The sequence below is a fragment of the Phyllopteryx taeniolatus genome, chromosome 18, assembly GCF_024500385.1.
Source record: "Phyllopteryx taeniolatus isolate TA_2022b chromosome 18, UOR_Ptae_1.2, whole genome shotgun sequence".
Taxonomy (NCBI): domain Eukaryota; kingdom Metazoa; phylum Chordata; class Actinopteri; order Syngnathiformes; family Syngnathidae; genus Phyllopteryx; species Phyllopteryx taeniolatus.
The window spans coordinates 17,667,678-17,687,364 of record NC_084519.1 but is presented as its reverse complement, the minus strand read 5'-3'; the positions used below and the strand labels follow the sequence as shown (position 1 = coordinate 17,687,364).

Sequence of the window (19,687 nt, the reverse complement as noted above, 5' to 3'; positions counted from 1 at the left end):
GTGCTTGATTTGGAATTTTCTCGCGGCCGCTCTGTTCCCGTTTACAACCGCGTGACTGATAGCCTGTCGGTTGAATTGCGCCACGTAAGCATGTCTCTTCTCTGATGCCATTTTCGGGGGTCCCTAGCCAAACAAATGTTGTTTAGCAGCATACCGGTAGCACAGTATACTTACCGGAGGTAAGCGTACGCACTGTACGTGGCTTTACGCTGCCAGCGTACGTAGTGTACGTATTACGTCCCTTTGCCGGCGGGAAATGGTCCGACAGTCAATCAAGCGGAGCGCTTACCAAAATCGCACAACAACATTTTTACAGATTTTGGAACTCTGTGCACGCACAAGGCGCACCGGGCTAAAAGGCGCACCGTCGATTTTGGAGAAAATTAAAGGCTTTTAAGTGTGCCTTATAGTGCGGAAAGTACGGTACACGAGTGTATAACTGGAAAATTGAAATCTTAACTTCTGACCACGTTTGAACTCTTGTTGTTAACCACACCAGCAGCAGAGGAATTCAAGAGTGGGAACTTGCTTCACGTTGTAAACAAGTTCCCTGCACAGTATTAAAACAGCGTCCCGAATGGCCATTAGCGTTGCAGTAGCCCGAGGCGATGTGATCATTCCAGAGCTCTGAAACTTTTTTGTCAACCACCTTTTTTAGTTTACTTAACTCCACTCTGGAATATAATGCTAATATACTTTTATATTGGTTCATCAGATAAATGCCCCCTGACGACTATTTGCACAAATCCGTAATTGTAACGCTCTCGTTTGCGCCACACTCACCAAAGTATCAAGATGACCTGAGTGAGTTGTAATGATTTATTTCAACACAGGCATTGTTGTTGAAGTCAACAATGTGCTCAGAATGAGTGAAAACACAAAAACCTGTTAGCCTTCTGGCAGTTTTTTCCTCCAAAACGAAGTGGCCAAAGAATGCCTTAACGACAGCCAACTGGCGAGCGACAACGCTACGAGTTGGACTCAAGAAACGCCTTGCAGCATCGTTGACACTGCTCGTACACCTTTTCAAAGTCTTCATCGCTTCCCTGCAGAAGAAAAAAGGGCAATGAGGAGTTTCATCCTGCAGGAAACAGATATTAAAATAAGCACAGATTCAGCTGTTGAAAGATCAAGGGCCAATTTTACTACGCGCCTTTCACATAGCGCCTGATGCAGTTTCAAAATACAGATGCATCGCTGTGGAGATGCCCTGAGGGAAATCAATTCAGGATGCCAACAACAAATTTGGCAACATTGGCATCAAAATGTTTGTCTTCATAATACACTGGAATAAAATGCTCCTTTTAGCCTTTTCAGTTCTTTCACAGCGTAATTAGTGTGACGAGAAATCTCAATCAACCCGAGATCCGTGCCTCCAAGAGTAAAAGCCAAAGTCAATAGTGGCACAAAAACACTGAAACTGAACCATTTCTTTCGGTGATTAATTCATATGTTTATATATAAATAATAGATTTGTTTGTTATTGCCAGCATTGGACAAAGACAAAAGTCTTCTGACTGATTAAAAGACGTGAACTTGGAAAACGAGAGTTATTCGATGATTGGATTGGAGGTAATCTTCCAGCGATTTTGGAAATTTTCTGGAGGCCCTTTTTTGAAATAGCCAAAGTTGTTGCTCCACGCCTCAAATCGACCTTGAGGGCACTGCAAATCTCGCTCTCCACGGAAACTGGCCCTAATGGATCGGTTATGCGACAATGAGTGGGCAATCAGGTTATGCATATGACACCTGATATATAGTTGATAAATATTTGCATATTTGATTGAAGGAGTGGCTTGTCACTCAGAAATCGCTATTGTTCTTACCCTTTATATGCCGTGTCTAGTAGTGTTTTACGCTCTTTGACTCGAGACAGGACTCAAGACCACAGAACAGGCAAGTTCAGAGCCAGGATTTGTAGTGCCAAGTCATATTTTGTTTCTCTCCAACTTTTCTGCTTCAGTTTTCATACACAGTGGGTAGGGAAAGTACCCTTACATTTTTCACTCTGTTATTTGCAGCCATTTGCTAAAGCCATTTAAGTTCATTTTGTCCTCAATGTACACACAGCACTCCATATTGACAGAAAAAAACTAATTTGTTGAAATTTTGGCAGATTTATTAAAAAAAGAAAACCTGCCGTTAAGTATTCAGACCCTTTGCTTAGTATTTAGTCGAAGCACCCTTTTGAGCTAATTCAGCCATGATTCTTTTTGGGAATGACGCAACAAGTTTTTAACATCTGGATTTGGGGATCCTCTCCCATTCATCCTTGCAGATCATCTCCAGTTCTGTCAGGCTGGATGGTGAACGTTGGTGGGCAGCCTTTTTCAGGTCTTTCCACAGATGCTCAATTGGGTTTAAGTCAGGGCTCTGGCTGGGCCATTCAAGAACAGGCACTGAGTTGTTCTGAAGCCACTCCTTCTGTATTTTAGCTGCGTGCTTAGGGTCATTGTCTTGTTGGATTGTGAACATTCGGCCCAGTCTGAGGTTCTGAGCACTCTGGAGAAGGTTTTTGTCCGGGATATCCCTGTACTTGGCCGCATTCATCTTTCCTTCGATTGCAACAAGTGGTCCAGTCCCTGCAGCTGAAAAACACCCCCAAAGCATGATGCTGCCACCACCGTGCTTCACTGTTGGGACTGAATTGGACGGGTGATGAGTAGTCCCTAGTTTTCTCCACACATGCCACTTAGAATTAAGGCCAAAAAGTTCGATCTCTGTCTCATCAGACCAGAGAATCGTATTTCTCACCATCTCGGAGTCCTTCAGTGGTTTTTGTAGCAAGCTCCATGCGGGCTTTCACGCGTCTCGCATTGAGGAGAGGCTTCCGTCGGGCCACTCTGCCATAAAGCCCCGACTGGTGGAGGGCTGCAGTGATTGTTGACTTTCTAGAACTTTCTCCCATCTCCCGACTGCATCTCTGGAGCTCAGGCACAGTGATCTTTGGGTTCTTCTTGACCTCTCTCACCAAGCCTCTTCTCCCCCGATTGCTCAGTTTGGCCGGACGGCCAGATCGAGGAAGGGTTCTGATCGTCCCAAACGTCTTGCATTTAAGGATTATGGAGGCCACTGTGCTCTTGGGAATCTTAAGTGCAGCAGAACCTCCCCCCCCCCCCCCCCAAGTCCAATCAGTATAATCAAACACAGCTGGACTCTAGTGAAGGTGCAGAACCATCTCAAGGATGATCAGAAGAAATGGACAGCACCAGAGTTCAATATACGAGTGTCACAGCAAAGGGTCTGAATACTTATGGCTGTGTGATATTTCAGTTTTTCTTTTTTAATCTGCAAACATTTCAACAATTCTGTTTTTTTTCTGTCAATATGGAGTGCTGTGCGTACATTAATGAGGGGGGGGGGGGAATGAACTTCAATGATTTTAGCAAATGGCTGCAATATAACAAAGAGTGAAGAATTTAAGGGGGTCTGAATACTTTCTGTAGCCACTGTATGTCATAATCGGGATTCACATTGCTTCTCCAGTGATGTAAATCCATTGATCGATTTTCTATAGCGCTTGCCCTCATTAGGGTTGCAAGGGATTTCTCTCCTATGTAGAGTCAATAAGAACGTAACCGCTTGATGGAAGCGCTTCATAGGTCTTCAGACATTGCACAAGTGTGAAGCCAAGCTAAAGCTGCTTTTGAAAAGGCCAAATCCTCGGAGAGCTTTACAGCACTTGTTTTACGTTCCCTCTGCTGTCCAAAGCCTTTCTGTTTAGAAAACCACAACTCATTTGACTGGACTACTTACATAATAGGGATCTTTGATGATCAGCTGCTTCTGCGGATCATATGTACCGAGCAGTTCGATTTTTGCCCGCTGATTCTTCACCGCGTTGCCTTTACGTTTCAAGTCGCTGAAAGGACAAGAAGAAATTGAGATGTCAAAATATGTCGACATGCGCTCCAAAAGGACATAAGCCGATTTGAGTGCGTTTGCACTATATTTGTACTTTACGAGACAACAACACCACCAAATGGCCCGGATCAGCCTTTTTGCTCGCCACAAGTTGTACTTTTCTCAGTCTGGTCAGATTAACATTTGCTGAGAAAAATAAGTGGGAAAGAAAGGGGGAGAGAGAAAAAAAAAAAAACTGCCCAAGGAGCATAGACATGGCATCCTAAGAACTCGCTAAGCTCCTTACAGATCAGATCTGCCGTGGGCATGTGATCTCAAAAAATGATCCCTAAACGTTCAAAGTAGAAAGAAAAATACCCCTCACCCTGACCTGTGGAAAGAGATTAAGGAAGTATATTGCTCATTAAAAGGAGGCATTCACCTACACGTTATAGCTCATTGTTGCTGGGAAAATGCGGCGCAGTAGCACACAAGTTGGGAGTCGCTTCTCACCACGGCCAAATTTGATCCCTTATGTTTTTTATTCTCTTGTTGATCCAAGAGGGCCATTAACGACACTCAACACGTCAACGGCGTTTTCAAAGAATTCCCAAATTCGCAGGACGCTGACGTACCTCAAATTGCTCTCATCCATGCAGAGAATAAATTCAAAGTTCATAAAGTCATCATTCGTCACCTGGAAGTGAGAGACAAATGCAAAAAGGTAATGCAAATGCAAAACAGAAAGCAAAACCACTTTTCCCATTTGAACAAAGGGTCAGACATCAAAATCTCTCACCTCTGCCAAAAAAAAAAAAAAAAGTTTATTAAGTGTTAGAACCTCTCACAGATGTCACACAGGCCAATAGAGGGTGCTAGAGCGCTGGCCAGCGACCAGTCATGGCGAAACAATAATAATCATCATAAAAAAAAGATACAATAAACATTTCAAAATGACTATTTTTAGATGAGCAGAATAAATATTAGAGTTGACGATGAGAAAAGTATTGTGTTGTCAAATTTTGTGATATATTTCCAGTCTTGGGCGCAAAAATCGTTATCCGCAGACCAGGGGTGACAACCTCATTTTTGCCGCGGGCCGCACTGTAGTTGTGGTTTCGCTCAGAGGGCTGCTATAACTTTGCCTCATCACATAATTACATATAAAGTGGAAGCTTAGTTTTTGGTACGATTCAGTTCTCCAAATGTTTTTTGCCAAAATTCTATCACAGCTTTTGTGCAGCGTTTCCTTTATCCAGGCCGTAATCTTGTCTATTAGAAAAGTAAAGCTTGGCAGCCATCTTGTGACTTTTAGAGACAATTATTAACCTGCATCAATTACTGGCAGATTTTTTTTTGCTATTTGCGGTCCCAAATCCCCTGCAAATTGCAGGACACTGTACACAAAAAAACTGATGGATATCTAGTTTTAAATTCACAAGTCAAATTTAAAGATGGCTTTGATCATCAAAAACGCTTGCAATATCTCAATGTTATTAAATGTGAAACGGGTTTGCGAATTTGCTACAGATTTTATCACGTAGATGCACATGATTTGCTTGGGCGGGCCGCAGCAAATGATGTGGCGGGCAGAATCAGGCCCTCAGGCCGAAAGGGCTTCAGTAAAGATTCCTGAATCTCCTCCAGCTCTTGCATAACTTCAGGCTCCTTATGCATCACAGAAGCCGCATGTCTGTGTTCCAGGCACGGCCAACTGGGAGATGACCTCGGAGAGGCCGGAGGGACTGCGTCCGGTCGTCGTCTCTTCTGCGACCTCAGTGGCCCGCATAGCAATCATCCATCCATCCGTATTGTATTACGTATTGTGTTAGTTCTCAATTGAAACCCTTGCGCTACGTGACACATTTGTAGCGTCACAACACAATAGTCTTGATACCCTTTTAAAAGTTGTATTTTCCTGCTAAGAATAGGAATGCGGATTGCACTGGTGGAGCCCACTTGCTCGTTCAAAACAGCACTAACCGCAGGATTCCCCTTCTCGAGGACAACGCTGAGGATTAGAACGGCAAGACAATTCTGGAAATGGGTCGTTAGAGAAGATTTGGGGTTTTTTTTTTTGGTTTTTTTTAACCGCTTAATGGCGCCCCAAGTACTTCTGAGGAAGTTTGATTTGCGATTCGCAACAATTTTGGAGAAAAGCAAGACCAAGTACAAACCAACAATGCAAGCATACAGGAGCTCCCGGATTGGTCATTTTAATCCAGACAACCGAGTTACAATTCTTTTTAACGCTCAAACGCAGTTTGAACCTGGCTACCACACGGAGCAATGGTAATCTTTGGTTTATTTTGCCACCTTTCACGCTCAGACTCATACAACACTGAAATTCCCCTCAATTTAACAAAAAGATTTTGTCGGTGGAATTCTTTCCCATTCCTGCTTGATGTACAGCTTCATCTGTTCAACAGTCCGGGGTCTCCGATGTCGTATTTTACGCTTCATAATGCGCCACACATTTTCAACGGGAGACAGGTCTGGACTGCAGGCAGGCTAGTCTAGTACCCGCACTCTTTTACTACGAAGCCACGCTGTTGTAACACCTGCAGAATGTGGTTTGGCATCGTCTTGCTGAAATAAGCAGGGCGTCCATGAAAAAGACGTTGCTTGGATGGCAGCATATGTTTCTCCAAAACCTGTATGTACCTTAGCATTCCTCAACTTTCCTCAACACGGAGAGACTACGTCCTTCGGCTGACCTGGGAACGCCTCGGGATCCCCCCGGAAGAGCTGGATGAAGTGGCTGGGGAGAGGGAAGTCTGGGCGTCCCTGCTAAAGCTACTGCCCCCGCGACCCGACCTCGGATAAGCGGTAGAAAAGGGATAGATGGATGGACAAACTATGCAAACAGATCTTTTGTTTGTTTCTTGGCCGGATGTGGTCTCCCTTTGACCAGTTTGTAGAAAAAGAAGCGGGTGGAAACAAGGTGATGCTGGTTAATGAAGGTGGGGGATATGAGAGCTCGTGTCAAAGCTCATTGCGCGGATGGGGACTCAGGCTCCACAGTTCTGCTTTGAGGAGATTAGAGTGGGTCTAACTGGAGAGGGACAAATGGGAAAGATGAGAGAGCTGAGCAACTTGGAAGAAGGGGGTGAGGTGGGGTCACACGGAAGCAGGAATTGAAGTGAGGAAAATACCCTAAATGGATGAACATTTTTAGGCTTGTTTCGGGAATGGAAAGACGCTGAGGAGTGATGGGATGCTAAATTTATGGACGCATCCTCTCGCCGCCATGTGATTCATCGCCTGCAGCAGCTTGGACAGCGAGGCAGGAAGCCGGAGCCGTTCATTTGCTTCCGAGGCCGATTTTTAAAAATGACGTGGTGGTCATTGTCCTGACCTGCTTTTTTTGTGCAACCAATTTCAGAGTAATAAAATAAACCTTTCAATCAAACGATCATGGCAACGGTCAGGCATGCGGCAGCTACGGGGAAACTGTCAAGCCCGTGTGAGTCCCCGGAAGCGCAGCGTCATGGGAGCCAACAGTTTACATTCAGACGCTAAACACTGCTAAATTCCGTGTAATTCAGCCACGTCGCTCGGTGTGCAGCTGGCTTCACCATATATCCCGGCATAGATGGATGGAACAAACATGGATTACTTGTCGGAAATAAACAATTTTCAGAACAATTACATGGATATTGGTATAGGTATTTACAAACTACAACACTGTAGGGTGCCATTTTTATCATTTAAAAATATAACAATGATAATTCTGTTAATGTTTTTGGGAGGCTGGAACAGATCAATGGCACATTCATTCATTTGAATGGGGAAAGATGATTTGACATGTGAACTTCTTTAGTTACGAGGGTCTTTCAAGATACAAATTAAACTGATAAATGGAGGCATCACAGCATTTGAAATCCTGTATATCTCAAATTGTTTATTTCCCGCACTGAAGATTTTTCATAACTTTAGTAAGCCGTCTTTTATTTTTCTGGACGTTTTTTCAAATGTCTTTTTGCTCTTTGTTTTTAAATGCATTTAATCATGTTAAGCACATTGAGTTACCTTGTGTATGAAATGCGCTATATAAATAAATATGCCTCGCCTTGTGGAGAGCAGCAGACCTTTATTAGTCAATAAATTGATTTGGTAAAAATAGGTTTGGTTTCACTGTCAGCAGCACTGTAAAACTATGCCCATGTGTATTTTGTTTGTCATACCCACTTTATTACTTACTAGTAAAAGTGATTTCTATATTTATAACATTGCTCTCAAGGCTTGGTTTGTCTGAAGAATAACGCACTGTGTGTTTTTAATCTCCTGCTTGATGGGAGGAAAACAAATGCAAACTAAAAAAAAACAGCTTGGAAGGCAAGTGAGAAGAATCATGATGGTTTGTTTTTTTTTGGTAGTTTACAGATCACGTCCCCACACACGAACGGCCGTGTAACTAACATCATGGCTGTAACAGTAAAGGTAAAGGGCAGGTCTTGTAAAACCAACCCATATTCTACTGGTGTTTACTAAAGAATGGAAAATGCTAGAAACAAACTTTTTTCAGGTGAAAGAAGAGCGTCTACTCATTCTTTTGGTAGGTTCGGTGCTTGTATTGTCACAGAACACAATAGTCTGTGTGTCTTGATAAATTGGTCAGAATGCTCTAAAGCGGCTGTCAATATGGGGAACTCTGCTTTGAAAACGGTTAGAAGGCCGGCGACTATGAAGAAATGCGTTGGAAGCAACTACAGAAAGGTATACGCAGGTAAATATACGCAAAGCACATCGCACCAATGTCACACATTTGTGAACATGTATTATCAAAGTGGCGAGCGGAAGCCTTGTGACCTGTGCTCGGTACCTGTCGGGCCCTGTGAGCCGTCTCAATGCCACGGCCCTTTAGGCAGGCCAGCCCACGGGCGTCTGGCGCGCAGCCAATATTCCAGTCGGACGTGGCGCCGCTGTCTATGAGCCACTGCAACAACACAGAAGAAAGGCGGGTGGTCATACCTGCCGAGCCACGTGTCTCATGGGCACGTCGTGCCTCTTCATGCAGGCTAGACCGCGATGGTCGGGCGGGTTTCCTATCTCATAGGTCGACGTGGCGGCACTGTCTATCCTCCACTGGGCAGAGGAGAGAGCACGGAAAACAAGAAACATGATTTCTTGTTGCGAGCTTTGCAATGTTTCTAAATCTACTCTTGAGATTTTCCAGAAAAAACAAAGGTGCCAATATCCCTAACTTTTTGCGTGCCGTGTATATTACAAGAGGTCCTCGGTTTACGAGTGTCCGTCACGACCTAGTTTGCCCAGCAGCGTAAGAATACCTCATCACAAGCTTTTCATTGGATTGTTTTATATTTATGGCCAGGGAGCATTTTTTTGTAAAAATATTTACTGTTATAATGACTTGACTGCTGCGTTGCAAAAGGTTTGGATCGCTATTGGTAGTGGCGAGCAGCTAGTATAGGCTAGCTGCTCAACGTAAGGTACAGTAAGTGCCCAACCAAAGATAAACAATTGTTGGCGATAAATGTATTTAATAAAACGAGAGTATCCATCCATTTTCTAAACATCTTTGGGAGGGTGTGCATTACTTTTGCGAGGGTTCAAGGTAGTTCATCTGAGCAGATGCCGTGCTGTAAGTCAGCGCCATTTTATTTGTACGGTCGGTGGTACCTTGTCAACGACGCCTGCATCGGTCGCCATCTTCCTGAAGACAGCCTCCGCAATGGGGGACCTGCAAATGTTCCCTGTAAAAGAAAACATTTCAACATTACTACACAGCTTGAGACAAAGCGTTTTATTAGCCTCACATTCTGGACAATTGTGTACCTTTTGCCAACTAGTGGGAAAAGCATTTCATTGTTATGCCCGTTACGACACGTCCCAAGCATACCGAGATGAACAAAGATACATTATTTGTATTAAACAATTTTTTAACCAATTAAGTGAAAGTGGCTAGTGAGGATAAGCGGTACAGAAAATGGAAGGATGGTTGAATTAATTTCCACAGCACAGTGGTTGAGAATCATCAAATTAGCCCAACGAGTTATTGTTCAACGTCCTTGGCTCCCTTGGAAGAAGTTTAAAAATCCAAGTTTTATATATTTGTCTAAAATGCTAGGGAATAATGTTGAGCTGGGATGGGCTCCAGCACGCCCGCGACCCTGGTGAGGATAAGTAGTTATTATTAATCAGTTTATTTGAAAGGGGACAATGCAATTTCATAAAACACATGAAGTACACATGGTTAAAAAAAAAGCCAGAATTAGCCAGAAGGTTAGTTTTCATCTGTAGTCTCCTGGCCATGATGTAAAAAAGCAGTAAAATACATCTACAAGAAAATATAATACAGGATACATTATCAAAGATTTACGATACTATTAAGAGAGAATAAAACCACAAATCATTTGATCATAACAAAAAAAAAAAAAAACATCATAACATACTTGTGTTTTAGTGTTGGCAGCTATCAGTGTTAACTAGCCACATTTTCAGTTTTCTTTTTGTGAAGGCCTTGTATGTTGTAAGCAGTTTAACCTCCTCAGGTACTGAGTTGCACTCACCAGCGCTCCTCACTGACCAGGCTGACTTAGTGAAAGTGCTCCTGCGCAGAGGAATGAGACGGTCACCTCTGACAGAGCCTCGAGTGACACGCTCAGAGCCGTTTCTTTGGCTGATGAACTCAGCCAGAGGAGCTGGAGCCAAATCATGCAGTACTTTACAAATCAAATTGAAATCTGCAAATATGTGAAGACTGTCCCAGTTTAAAAGACTGTATTTTTTTTTAAATTGCACAGTGATGATAGTGCCTTGGTTTTTTTATCCATCACTTTAATTCCTTGTTTGTACAAAACTTCCAATGGTTTTTTTGCATTATGACCAGCCTGGGACCAACTGGTTATGCAATAGTTAAAGTGACTAAGAATCATTGAATGCAGGTAAATTTTTGCAGCTTCAGTTGACATTTCATTCCGAATTGCACGAAAATTTGCGAGGTTTAATTTGATGTTTTTACACAATTTGTCAATATGGGCTTTAAAGGAAAGCTGTGAATCTATTATTAACCCAAGATATTTGTATTGGCTGACAATTTGCATTTTTTCTCCATTAACCAGTATGTCGGGGTCAGGTGATACTCTATTTGTTTTAGTGAAATACATCCCTACAGTTTTAGAAATGTTTAGCTGTAGACAGCACACCTGCAACCAAGTTGTGACACAGGACATTGTATTAGTGAGTTTAGCAGCAACAGTATCTTTGGAGCGACCATGAACAAAGAAAACTCTGTCGTCTGGACACAGTCCGCACTCAGCTTCAGAACGAACAGTGGGCAAGTTGTTGATATAAAGACTAAGTAAAAGGGGGCCTAATATTGATCCCTGAGGGACTCCAGTGGTTAGCCCAAGAGACTCAGATCTGCAGTTGTTAACTGATACAGATTGTGTTCCATCATGCAGATATGATTCAATCCAGCTCACAGCTTTGCAAGAGAAGTTCAATTTTGAGAGCTTGGTAAGAACAGAGTGATTTACTGTATCCAAAGCCTTCCTGATGTCCAAGAACACCGCCCCTACAACTCCACCCTTGTCGAGAGAAGATTTTATTTTCTCAATGAAGAGGCATGTAGCCATTTCAGTGGAATGCTTGGATCTGAAACCAAACTATATGGCGTGGAGAGAGGGGGAGCTGCTGATTAAATAATGGACAATCTGCTCTGACACCCATTTTTCTGCAATTTTGGAAATGGCCGGAAGAATGCTTACAGGTCGGTAGTTATTCAGAGAAGTTGAGTCATCGGATTTAAAGACAGGGGTAACAAGAGCAGATTTCCAGGCCTTTGGAAAGTGACCAGATGAAAGAGTACACAAAATGGCTGGATACAGTACTCAGTATACAGTACACAAGTATATACAACAAATGAACAAGCCATAAAGTACACAAGTATATACACAATAAATGTAAAGGGACACATTGCTCCATCTTGTGATCAGATTGGTGATCGGTTATCGTTTTAACTTGCTGATCGGTCCCAAAAATCCTGATCATGGAAAGTCTAATATATATATATATATAAATATATATCCACATATCCACATATATAATATATATACTACTTTACGCCGATCCGATCGGTGTTATTGGTATCGGCCGATAATTAGCATTTTATGCTGATCGGCTTTCATGTCACAAGTCGCCGATCCGATCAATGACGCCATTGATCAGCTCCGCACAAGACATTTAACTCCGCGTCTTAGAGTATGAATAAAAAAACTAGTTTATTTTTAGCCTTGTCACGTGTCTTGTTGCGCAGTACTGTAACTCTCTTGACGGCCAATAAAGTTTGTTCAATCTTGTCGGTGAAAAAGCACGTCGTCGGTGTGGGACTATTTTGCGGTGTCTCAGACAAACAACACGTAAGTTATTTGCAGTCTGTGAACACCTGAAGTACGTCGTGGGAAACGTCATCTAAATGCTTCAACACAACAAATTTGATGGACCACCTGAAGAATGTACACGAGGAGTATGCCGCGTTCAAACAACGCAGTCAGTGGCCAATCCTTGAATGCCCCCTTGAGCTCATTGGTGTTTTAACTTTTGTCTAAAATGAGGATAAGCTGTACAGAAAATGGATGGATGGATGGATACAGTACACAAGTATATACAATAAATGAACAAGTCATGTAAATAGATACATTGCTCCATCTTGTGATCGGATCAGTGATCGGTTATCGTTTTTTTAAACTTGCTGATCGGCCCCAAAAATCCTGATCGTGTAAAGCCTAATACATACACATATATATATATATATATATATATACATATACACACACACACACACACACATATATATATATATATATATATATATATATATATATATATATATATATATATACACACACACACACAAACACAGCGGCTGAAGTAAGTATTTAACACGTCACGATTTCACCAGATTTTGGGAACAACCCAAGTAACCCATACATGCAAAGAAACCAGAACAAATAAACTCAGAAATTAAGTTGTGTAAAAGTATTGAACATGCCAACAGGTATTTATTTAATACTTTGTACAAAAGCCTTTGTTTGCAATGACAGCTTCAAGACGCCTCCTGTATGGAGAAACTCGTCACTTGCATTGCTCTGCTGTGATTTTGGCCCATTCCTCCGCACAAGCAGTTTTCAAATATTGAAGGTTCCGTGGGTTTCGGATTAGACAAGTGCAACAGTGACGGTTTTAACAGTGTAAATTATTATGCTTTGGCTCCTTTTAAAGAGTGGCGTTAATATTTTGCTACTTATTTCCTTCTCATGCTGCACTTATATTCCCATTCACGTGATCCAATCAATGGGTTAAGCTCGTACGTTAGCCACAAGCTGAGCTTCACTGTGTTTGTTGACGGAGGAGGCCTGAAGGATTAACATGTGCGGGAGACATCGCCATGGACGTTGGACTTTCCAAGTCGTTAGGTTAGTTAGTCGATGCTGTTTCGCCACAACCTTTAGCTCCTGATTTGCCTTGCAAACGGAGGTTGACTAGGCGTTTAGACAAAAACACAATGCCAAATGCTTACTCCATTTTCACCTTCACTCTCGCTTACTGGACGAGTAAACAGAAGTTCTGAGCATATTTAAAGTGATAAACTTGATTCCGTTGACGACGTTGACGTAAATGCGTAAACACTCGGAAACAAGAAGTGTCTAAATGATTTTGTAAAATACTGATAAATGCGTGTATTGTCGACTTTTTATGCTCGTTTACATTAAAAAAAAAAAAAAAGGGGGGAAAAAAGTGCTTTGCTTACCCAGACAGACAAACAGGACAGACTTGCTGCTTGAGGCCGCCATTTTGCCTGGAACGTAATGGGTCCTGGTTGACGTCATCGAGAGGTGTTCAACCCTGTGCATGAACAAAAATCGCAACTTGGAAAACAATGCTAGATAATAATAACAATAATCATAATCACAATAGATAGATAGATAGATAGATAGATAGATAGATAGATAGATAGATAGATAGATAGATAGATAGATGTGTGGTGAGTTTATCTGCCTCACAGTTTGAATGTTCTGGGTTCAAATCTCGTCACCTGCGTGGAGTTTGCCTGTTGTCCTCGTACTTGTGTGGGTTTTCAGGTAGATCTTCCCCCCCCCCCCCAGGCACTCCCACTTGCTCTCACATTCCCAAAACATGCACATTGGGTTCACTGTAGTGGCATTGCAATGTATTTCAATGTGGAGCATTGATTTGAAGTACGACTAAATTAGCTTACGAGCTTAGTCGCTGAACGATATGAACCTGTAAGTCAAGGTACCGATGTCAATGCCGCAGGCCGCTAAAACAAATGAATGGCGGGCCGCAAATGGGACACACCTGCTCCAAATTATTCATAGTTTGAATTGCTGCTTGTCTCTATGTGCCCTGCGGTTGACTGTCGACCAATCTGGGGCATATCCCGCCAGCAGCTATCCAGAACAACAGATCTACTTGTGTCTTTGATAATTTCAGTTCCAATTCGTTGAATGAACTGCGATGACTGAGTAGCAATAACGTTGTCTTTGTTTTGACGGTGCCATCTTAGAACAGGGAAAGCCTGTAAAGCCATTTCCAGTCCCGAAAATCAGCATTTTCAATCTGCCTAATTTGATGCATACGTGGCGCTAGAAACGAGAAGTCTCCAGAGCCAAATGATGCGATTGAATTGGATGTCATTTTGAGAACATGACTGCTCAAGGGCAACCGTTTCAGCAGCTCCAATTGGAAGTTCGCCACCACGACGAAAGGGGCTCGAACAACGAGACCTTTCAGTTGCAATGCGAGCGGAACGCAGTGCAAAGAAGGTCCGCTCAGAAGGAATACCGCTGTCAGTGCTGTGAAAACAAAACAGTTGTCCTGTCTCTTTCCTTTGTTGCTAATAACTTTACTTTCCCTTGAGGATTTCCGGCCCGCTTATTCACATTCACATAAATGTCGGAGACTATTCACTATCAGGATCAATTAGGACAATATGACGAACGGTCTTGACATGATTGGAAAGCGATGCGTCATCAAAATGCTAAATCAGGAGAGGATTTTTTTTTTCATGTAGTCAGATGAGTCATCTATTGGTTGATCACGCATGATTTGTTATCATCATTTTAAAATGTGTTGGACCTCCAAAGACATGATTGCTTTTCCCAACCAAAATGTTTGAAAATGAAAACACCTTGAAAAAATGTACAGTCAATGTTGAATTTTGATTTTTTTTTATGGGGGGTTGGGGAGTGGGGTGGCATTTTCCATTGTAAAAAGGCGTTAAAAGGGGGATTTTGCAGTCCCTTTTTTAAGAAACCACCATCCCTGAGGAAGAACAACCTATCAGAGACTGAAGGCGGGACCGACGAAGCGTCAACAATCATTTGGCACGCACAGCACAGCATGCCACGGCACACCCATGCAGCCTTGCGTTGACCTGCTAGCTTGGGTTTCAGAAGCCTTGCTGGAACTATTTTGGAATAACAAACAACAACAAAGAAAAAACATCCTTTGTTTGCTAACAACTGGGCCGAAGACTGGCAAACAGAAGCAGAACGAAGCCACCTCAGGCAGCTGAGGTGATTCAGAAGCCACATGAAATTAGCAACATTTCTGCTCGACAGGTACATTTATTTCATCTCTTTTGGATTTTTAATTGATTGTACATTTCGAAAAAATAACTTCTAATACTTTTTGTATTATAGTAACTACAAATAAGAAATGAACCACAAACTTCCCGCCTTAACTGTGTTAAAAAAAAGCTTTATTTGTGCTTTATTCTACACACATCAAAAAAAAAAAACACTTAGTTTGATCATGTACAACCATTACACATGATTAAAATGTCATTTCCCCCTCTTTTCCTCGAAAATAATCAAATATGTTAGTTTAACACATTTTAATCATGCAACCAATGTTTGAATTAACTCATTTCAAATGACTTTTCTTTCCTGTGTATGCAGTTATAAGAGGGTGTGCACACTTGTGCAACCACATCATCTCAGTCGTTGATTTTTACTTACCCCCTCTCAAAAATCGTTTCTGCTCGCCTTACCTCAGAAGTGGAAAATTGCCAGCGGGATGGATGATTTTGTGTCTTTGATAATCTCTGTGGAGATGACATTGCAAAAAGGTAGAAAAATGTTGCTGTTGTTATTGTTGTTTCACAGGCCCCAGTTCGCCGCCAGGCCGCTGCAGCTGACAGATGGACGATGTCGTGAAATGCAGGCCTACGTTCCGTGGACTCCATCCAAGAGAGTTATTGATACTAGTATTACATTTTGGCCAGTTTACTAATCTTTTGTGTCACTGCAACACGTATATTATCTCAAGTTAGGATGTCGGGGATCCAGAAAGGACGGACAAAATGCTCTCATAAATATAAGCCTGTCACGGACTCGCACATGTAGAGTCGTACCTCGTTTGGCAGGGATCAAGACATCGTGTCAATACATCCACATGAATTTGTCAGTTTATGTCAGTGGCAAGGTTCCCACGTCTGTAACTCAATCTGCATTTTGCTGAGGTGGCGGACGGACCCAGTCGCGAACCAAAACGGCAGCGCTGTAAACAATCTCAGATGAATTACAGCCAGGTGAGCGGCCCACAATGTTGTGTAAGTCCGTGGTTTTGTTGTACAATGTTGTGCGAGTCCGTACTTGTCTTCCAAAATGTTGTGTGCGTCTGTTTATTTTCCACAATATTGTGTGCACCATCCATGTTAATGTTCCACAATGTTGCGTGCATCTGTGTTTTTGTGTTTCACAATGTTGTCTGCATCTGTGTTTGTTTCACAACGTTGTGTGCGTCCGTGTTGATGTTCCACAATATTGTGCGCGTTTTTGTTTATACTGCAGTGTTGTGTGCATCCATGTTTATGTTCCACAATGTTTTGTGCATCAGTGTTTATGTTCCACAATGTTGCAGGCATCCGTGTTTATGTTCCACAATGTTGTGTATGTCTGTGTTTGTGTTACACAATGTTATGTGCATCTGTGTTGGTGTTCCACACTATTGTGCACCTTTGTGTTTATACTCGTGTTGTGGGCATCCATGTTTATGTTCCACAATGTTGTGTGCGTTAGTGTTTGTTCCACAACGTTGCGTGTGTCCGTGTTTGTTCCACAATGTTGTGTATGTCTGTGTTTATGTTCCACAATGTTGTGCATGTCCGTGTTTGTGTTTCACAATGTGTGTCCATGGTGTGCCACACTATTGCGTTCGTTTGTACTCCAATGTTGTGTGCATCCATGTTTCTGTTCCACAAGGCAGTGTGCGGGTGTGTTTCTGTTCCACAAGGTTGTGTATGTTTGTCTTTTCCAATGTCATGTGTTCCACACTATTGTGTGTTTGTACTCCAATGTTGTGTGCATCCATGTTTCTGTTCCACAAGGCAGTGTGCGGGTGTGTTTCTGTTCCACAAGGTTGTGTATGTTTGTCTTTTCCAATGTCATGTGTTCCACACTATTGTGTGTTTGTACTCCAATGTTGTGTGAATCCATGTTTACGTTCCATAATATTGTGTCCATCAGTGTTTATCTTCCACAATGTTGTGGATGTCTGTTTGTGCCACAATATTGTATGTTTGTGTTCATGTTCCAATATGTTGTGTGTCCCTTTTTACACTCAAATAATAATGTTTAATATAATTCCAAATTGCCTGATCACCCATCGAATCAATGACCAAACTAAAAATTTTGAAAAAAATTGTACGTCAGCGAATCTAACCTGACAAAACTGCAGTAGTCATCGTGCAAACAAAGTTGTTTTCCGTGATACTGTAAGACAAGCTGGCGACAAATAGACGCCGACTAATTGGGTGCGATGAGCCCTTATTAGACCAATTAGCGGCCGCATGCATAATGAGCCCTCATTAAGCCATATTACAACAACAGCATGCAAAAGATGCCGGCGGAAATTGGATGTTGTCATTTGCTGGGCCTTTTCTTTAATTGAGCCAGCCGCTTCCGTTTACGCCTGCAGGATGGGCCTTAATTGCGGCAAATGACTCCGACAACAAAATCGTTTGGACGACGTCAAATGGAGGAATATGTTCGTCAACAGGCAGAGAATTCAGCGAGGGAGCCAGATCTCAAGGGGAAAGCCATTAATTACCTCGACGTGTTTGTCTTTACCTAACCCTCGCTCTTCTTGCGTAAATAAGTCGCTATGACCGTGTTTGACGGACAAGGAAATCAATTCGTGATACGTGAGCTTCTGTGTTGCGGTGTTTCAATCCATTAAGCAATGAATTGAACACAAACGGTGCAGCAACGTGTAGAAAGACAATATAATTGTACTCAGTCATGTTCTTTATCCCCGACATACAATGACAAGTATTAGTGCTGAGAGAGGAGTTAGACATCCCAATAAACAGTATAGCCATTTTATACTCATACTCCCCCCCCCCGGTGACCAAGGTGGACACACCACAAGGAACAGCACAATGGCCATTCAATTGATGCGGTGTGACAAAAACTTTCATTCTAATTATGTCATTAGGCAGCCATTTTGGTTGTGAATTTCATGAAAAAGCGGCCTGCAAAGACACCAGGGTGAACATGTCTATCATAACTGGACTGACAAAAATGTCCCGAGGACCCAAACCCCAAATTGAACAGAAAGGCAGCAATTGTAAATTGCCAAACTTTTTTTTAGCGTACGCAATCTAACGTGGGCGGAGCATGTCTCCCGAGTTAGAGGATTTACCAAGAGGACGGCTTTTAATCAGATCCCGGCCCTCCTTTGCAATGCAACTAGCTACGGCTGCCCGTGTCATTAGTTTCCTTCGCCGACTGGAATAAATGGCACAACTCTTCCAGAGGGACCGAATCTGGGTCCGAATCTTGGCTCTGTAGCGAATCCAGTTTCCTCCCACATTGTGTTGTAAACCATGATAAATATCCATCTCATCCCCTTTTATTGTCTCCAAATATTCCTCCCTTCATGGATTTTTTGGAGGGGGTCAAGTCATAAAACTTTGAAATCCAACACACCAAAAACAACAGAGTTTATGAGACCGATCAGTTACACACAGGCACGCAGCTGAGAAAAACAAGGGCCAGACAAGAAAAATGGGGGGGGGGGAGAAAGACAAAAATTCACACTAAGGTGTTATTTTTATATGTAAAAAAATAGATTAAATCAAATTTAATAATTGAAAAAAAGCCAGCTTGATAATCAGTTACACATTGTAATGTCATTGAAAACTGACCAAATATGGATGAACAAACGCTTTACGATTTTTTTTTTTTTACAATTACTGATTTTGAAATGGACAAAAATTACAAAAAAAATATTTTTTTTAAATTCCAAAAACTCAATTTTACTGTCATTGAAAATTTACCCCACATTGCAAATTGCTGTAATTAATTTAAAGAAATATTCGGTTTCAAAATGACAAAATGATTACAAAATATATTTCACTTTAAATATTTGTCCTTACAAAAACTGGCGACCCCCCCCCCAAAAAAAAACAAAAAACACTGTTTGACCAACAGCATTGTATGCTGACTAAAAATGAAAATAACTACACATCTGTTACATAGAAATTGTGCACCAAATTATTCATTAGTTTGAATGATTGAAATTTTTTTTTTTTTTTTAATGGAGAAACATTGGATTTCAAAAAAATTACAAAAATACATTTTAATCTCATAACAAACCTCTTGCTTGATCAAAAGCATTTTATGCTCATTTAAATTTTACAAGAAATAGTTTGGCCTTTTGCTCATAAATGATGTGCTAGGTTGATAAAAAAAACAAAATCATGTTGAGCAATTTACTGGTTAAAAGTAAAAAAAAAATTTAAAATAAGAAAATAAAAAATCATTGAATAGTAAAATAAGGTAAAACAAAA

The 19,687-nt window shown here is 41.7% G+C and overlaps 1 protein-coding gene across 2 annotated transcripts; it reads right to left on the bottom strand.

Moving 5' to 3' along the window:
- Nucleotides 1–805: 805 nt before the first annotated feature.
- acp1 (acid phosphatase 1) lies at nt 806–13,889 on the bottom strand. Of its 2 annotated transcripts, none has more exons than XM_061754153.1 (7): nt 13,872–13,889; nt 13,619–13,713; nt 9,487–9,560; nt 8,818–8,931; nt 4,479–4,540; nt 3,757–3,862; nt 806–1,046 (listed from the first exon to the last, which is right to left on the bottom strand). In XM_061754153.1, the coding sequence occupies exons 2-7, from the start codon at nt 13,695–13,697 to the stop codon at nt 969–971; spliced, it is 513 nt and encodes a 170-aa protein (XP_061610137.1). In that variant the 5' UTR covers nt 13,698–13,713; nt 13,872–13,889; the 3' UTR covers nt 806–968. The 2 variants fall into 2 exon arrangements, with proteins under 2 accessions (XP_061610137.1, XP_061610138.1); XM_061754154.1 differs by lacking the exon at nt 8,818–8,931 and adding an exon at nt 8,669–8,782.
- Nucleotides 13,890–19,687: the final 5,798 nt, after the last annotated feature.

Excerpts from the sequence above, each read along its gene's own strand:
- acp1 (XM_061754153.1), bottom strand. The coding sequence starts at position 13,697 with ATGACGTCAACCAGGACCCATTACGTTCCAGGCAAAATGGCGGCCTCA. Across the intron at positions 3,863-4,478 it reads ATGGATGAGAGCAATTTGAG|CGACTTGAAACGTAAAGGCA; the intron begins GTACGTCAGCGT and ends TTGTCCTTTCAG. Across the intron at positions 1,047-3,756 it reads TCATCAAAGATCCCTATTAT|GGAAGCGATGAAGACTTTGA; the intron begins GTAAGTAGTCCA and ends TTTCTTCTGCAG.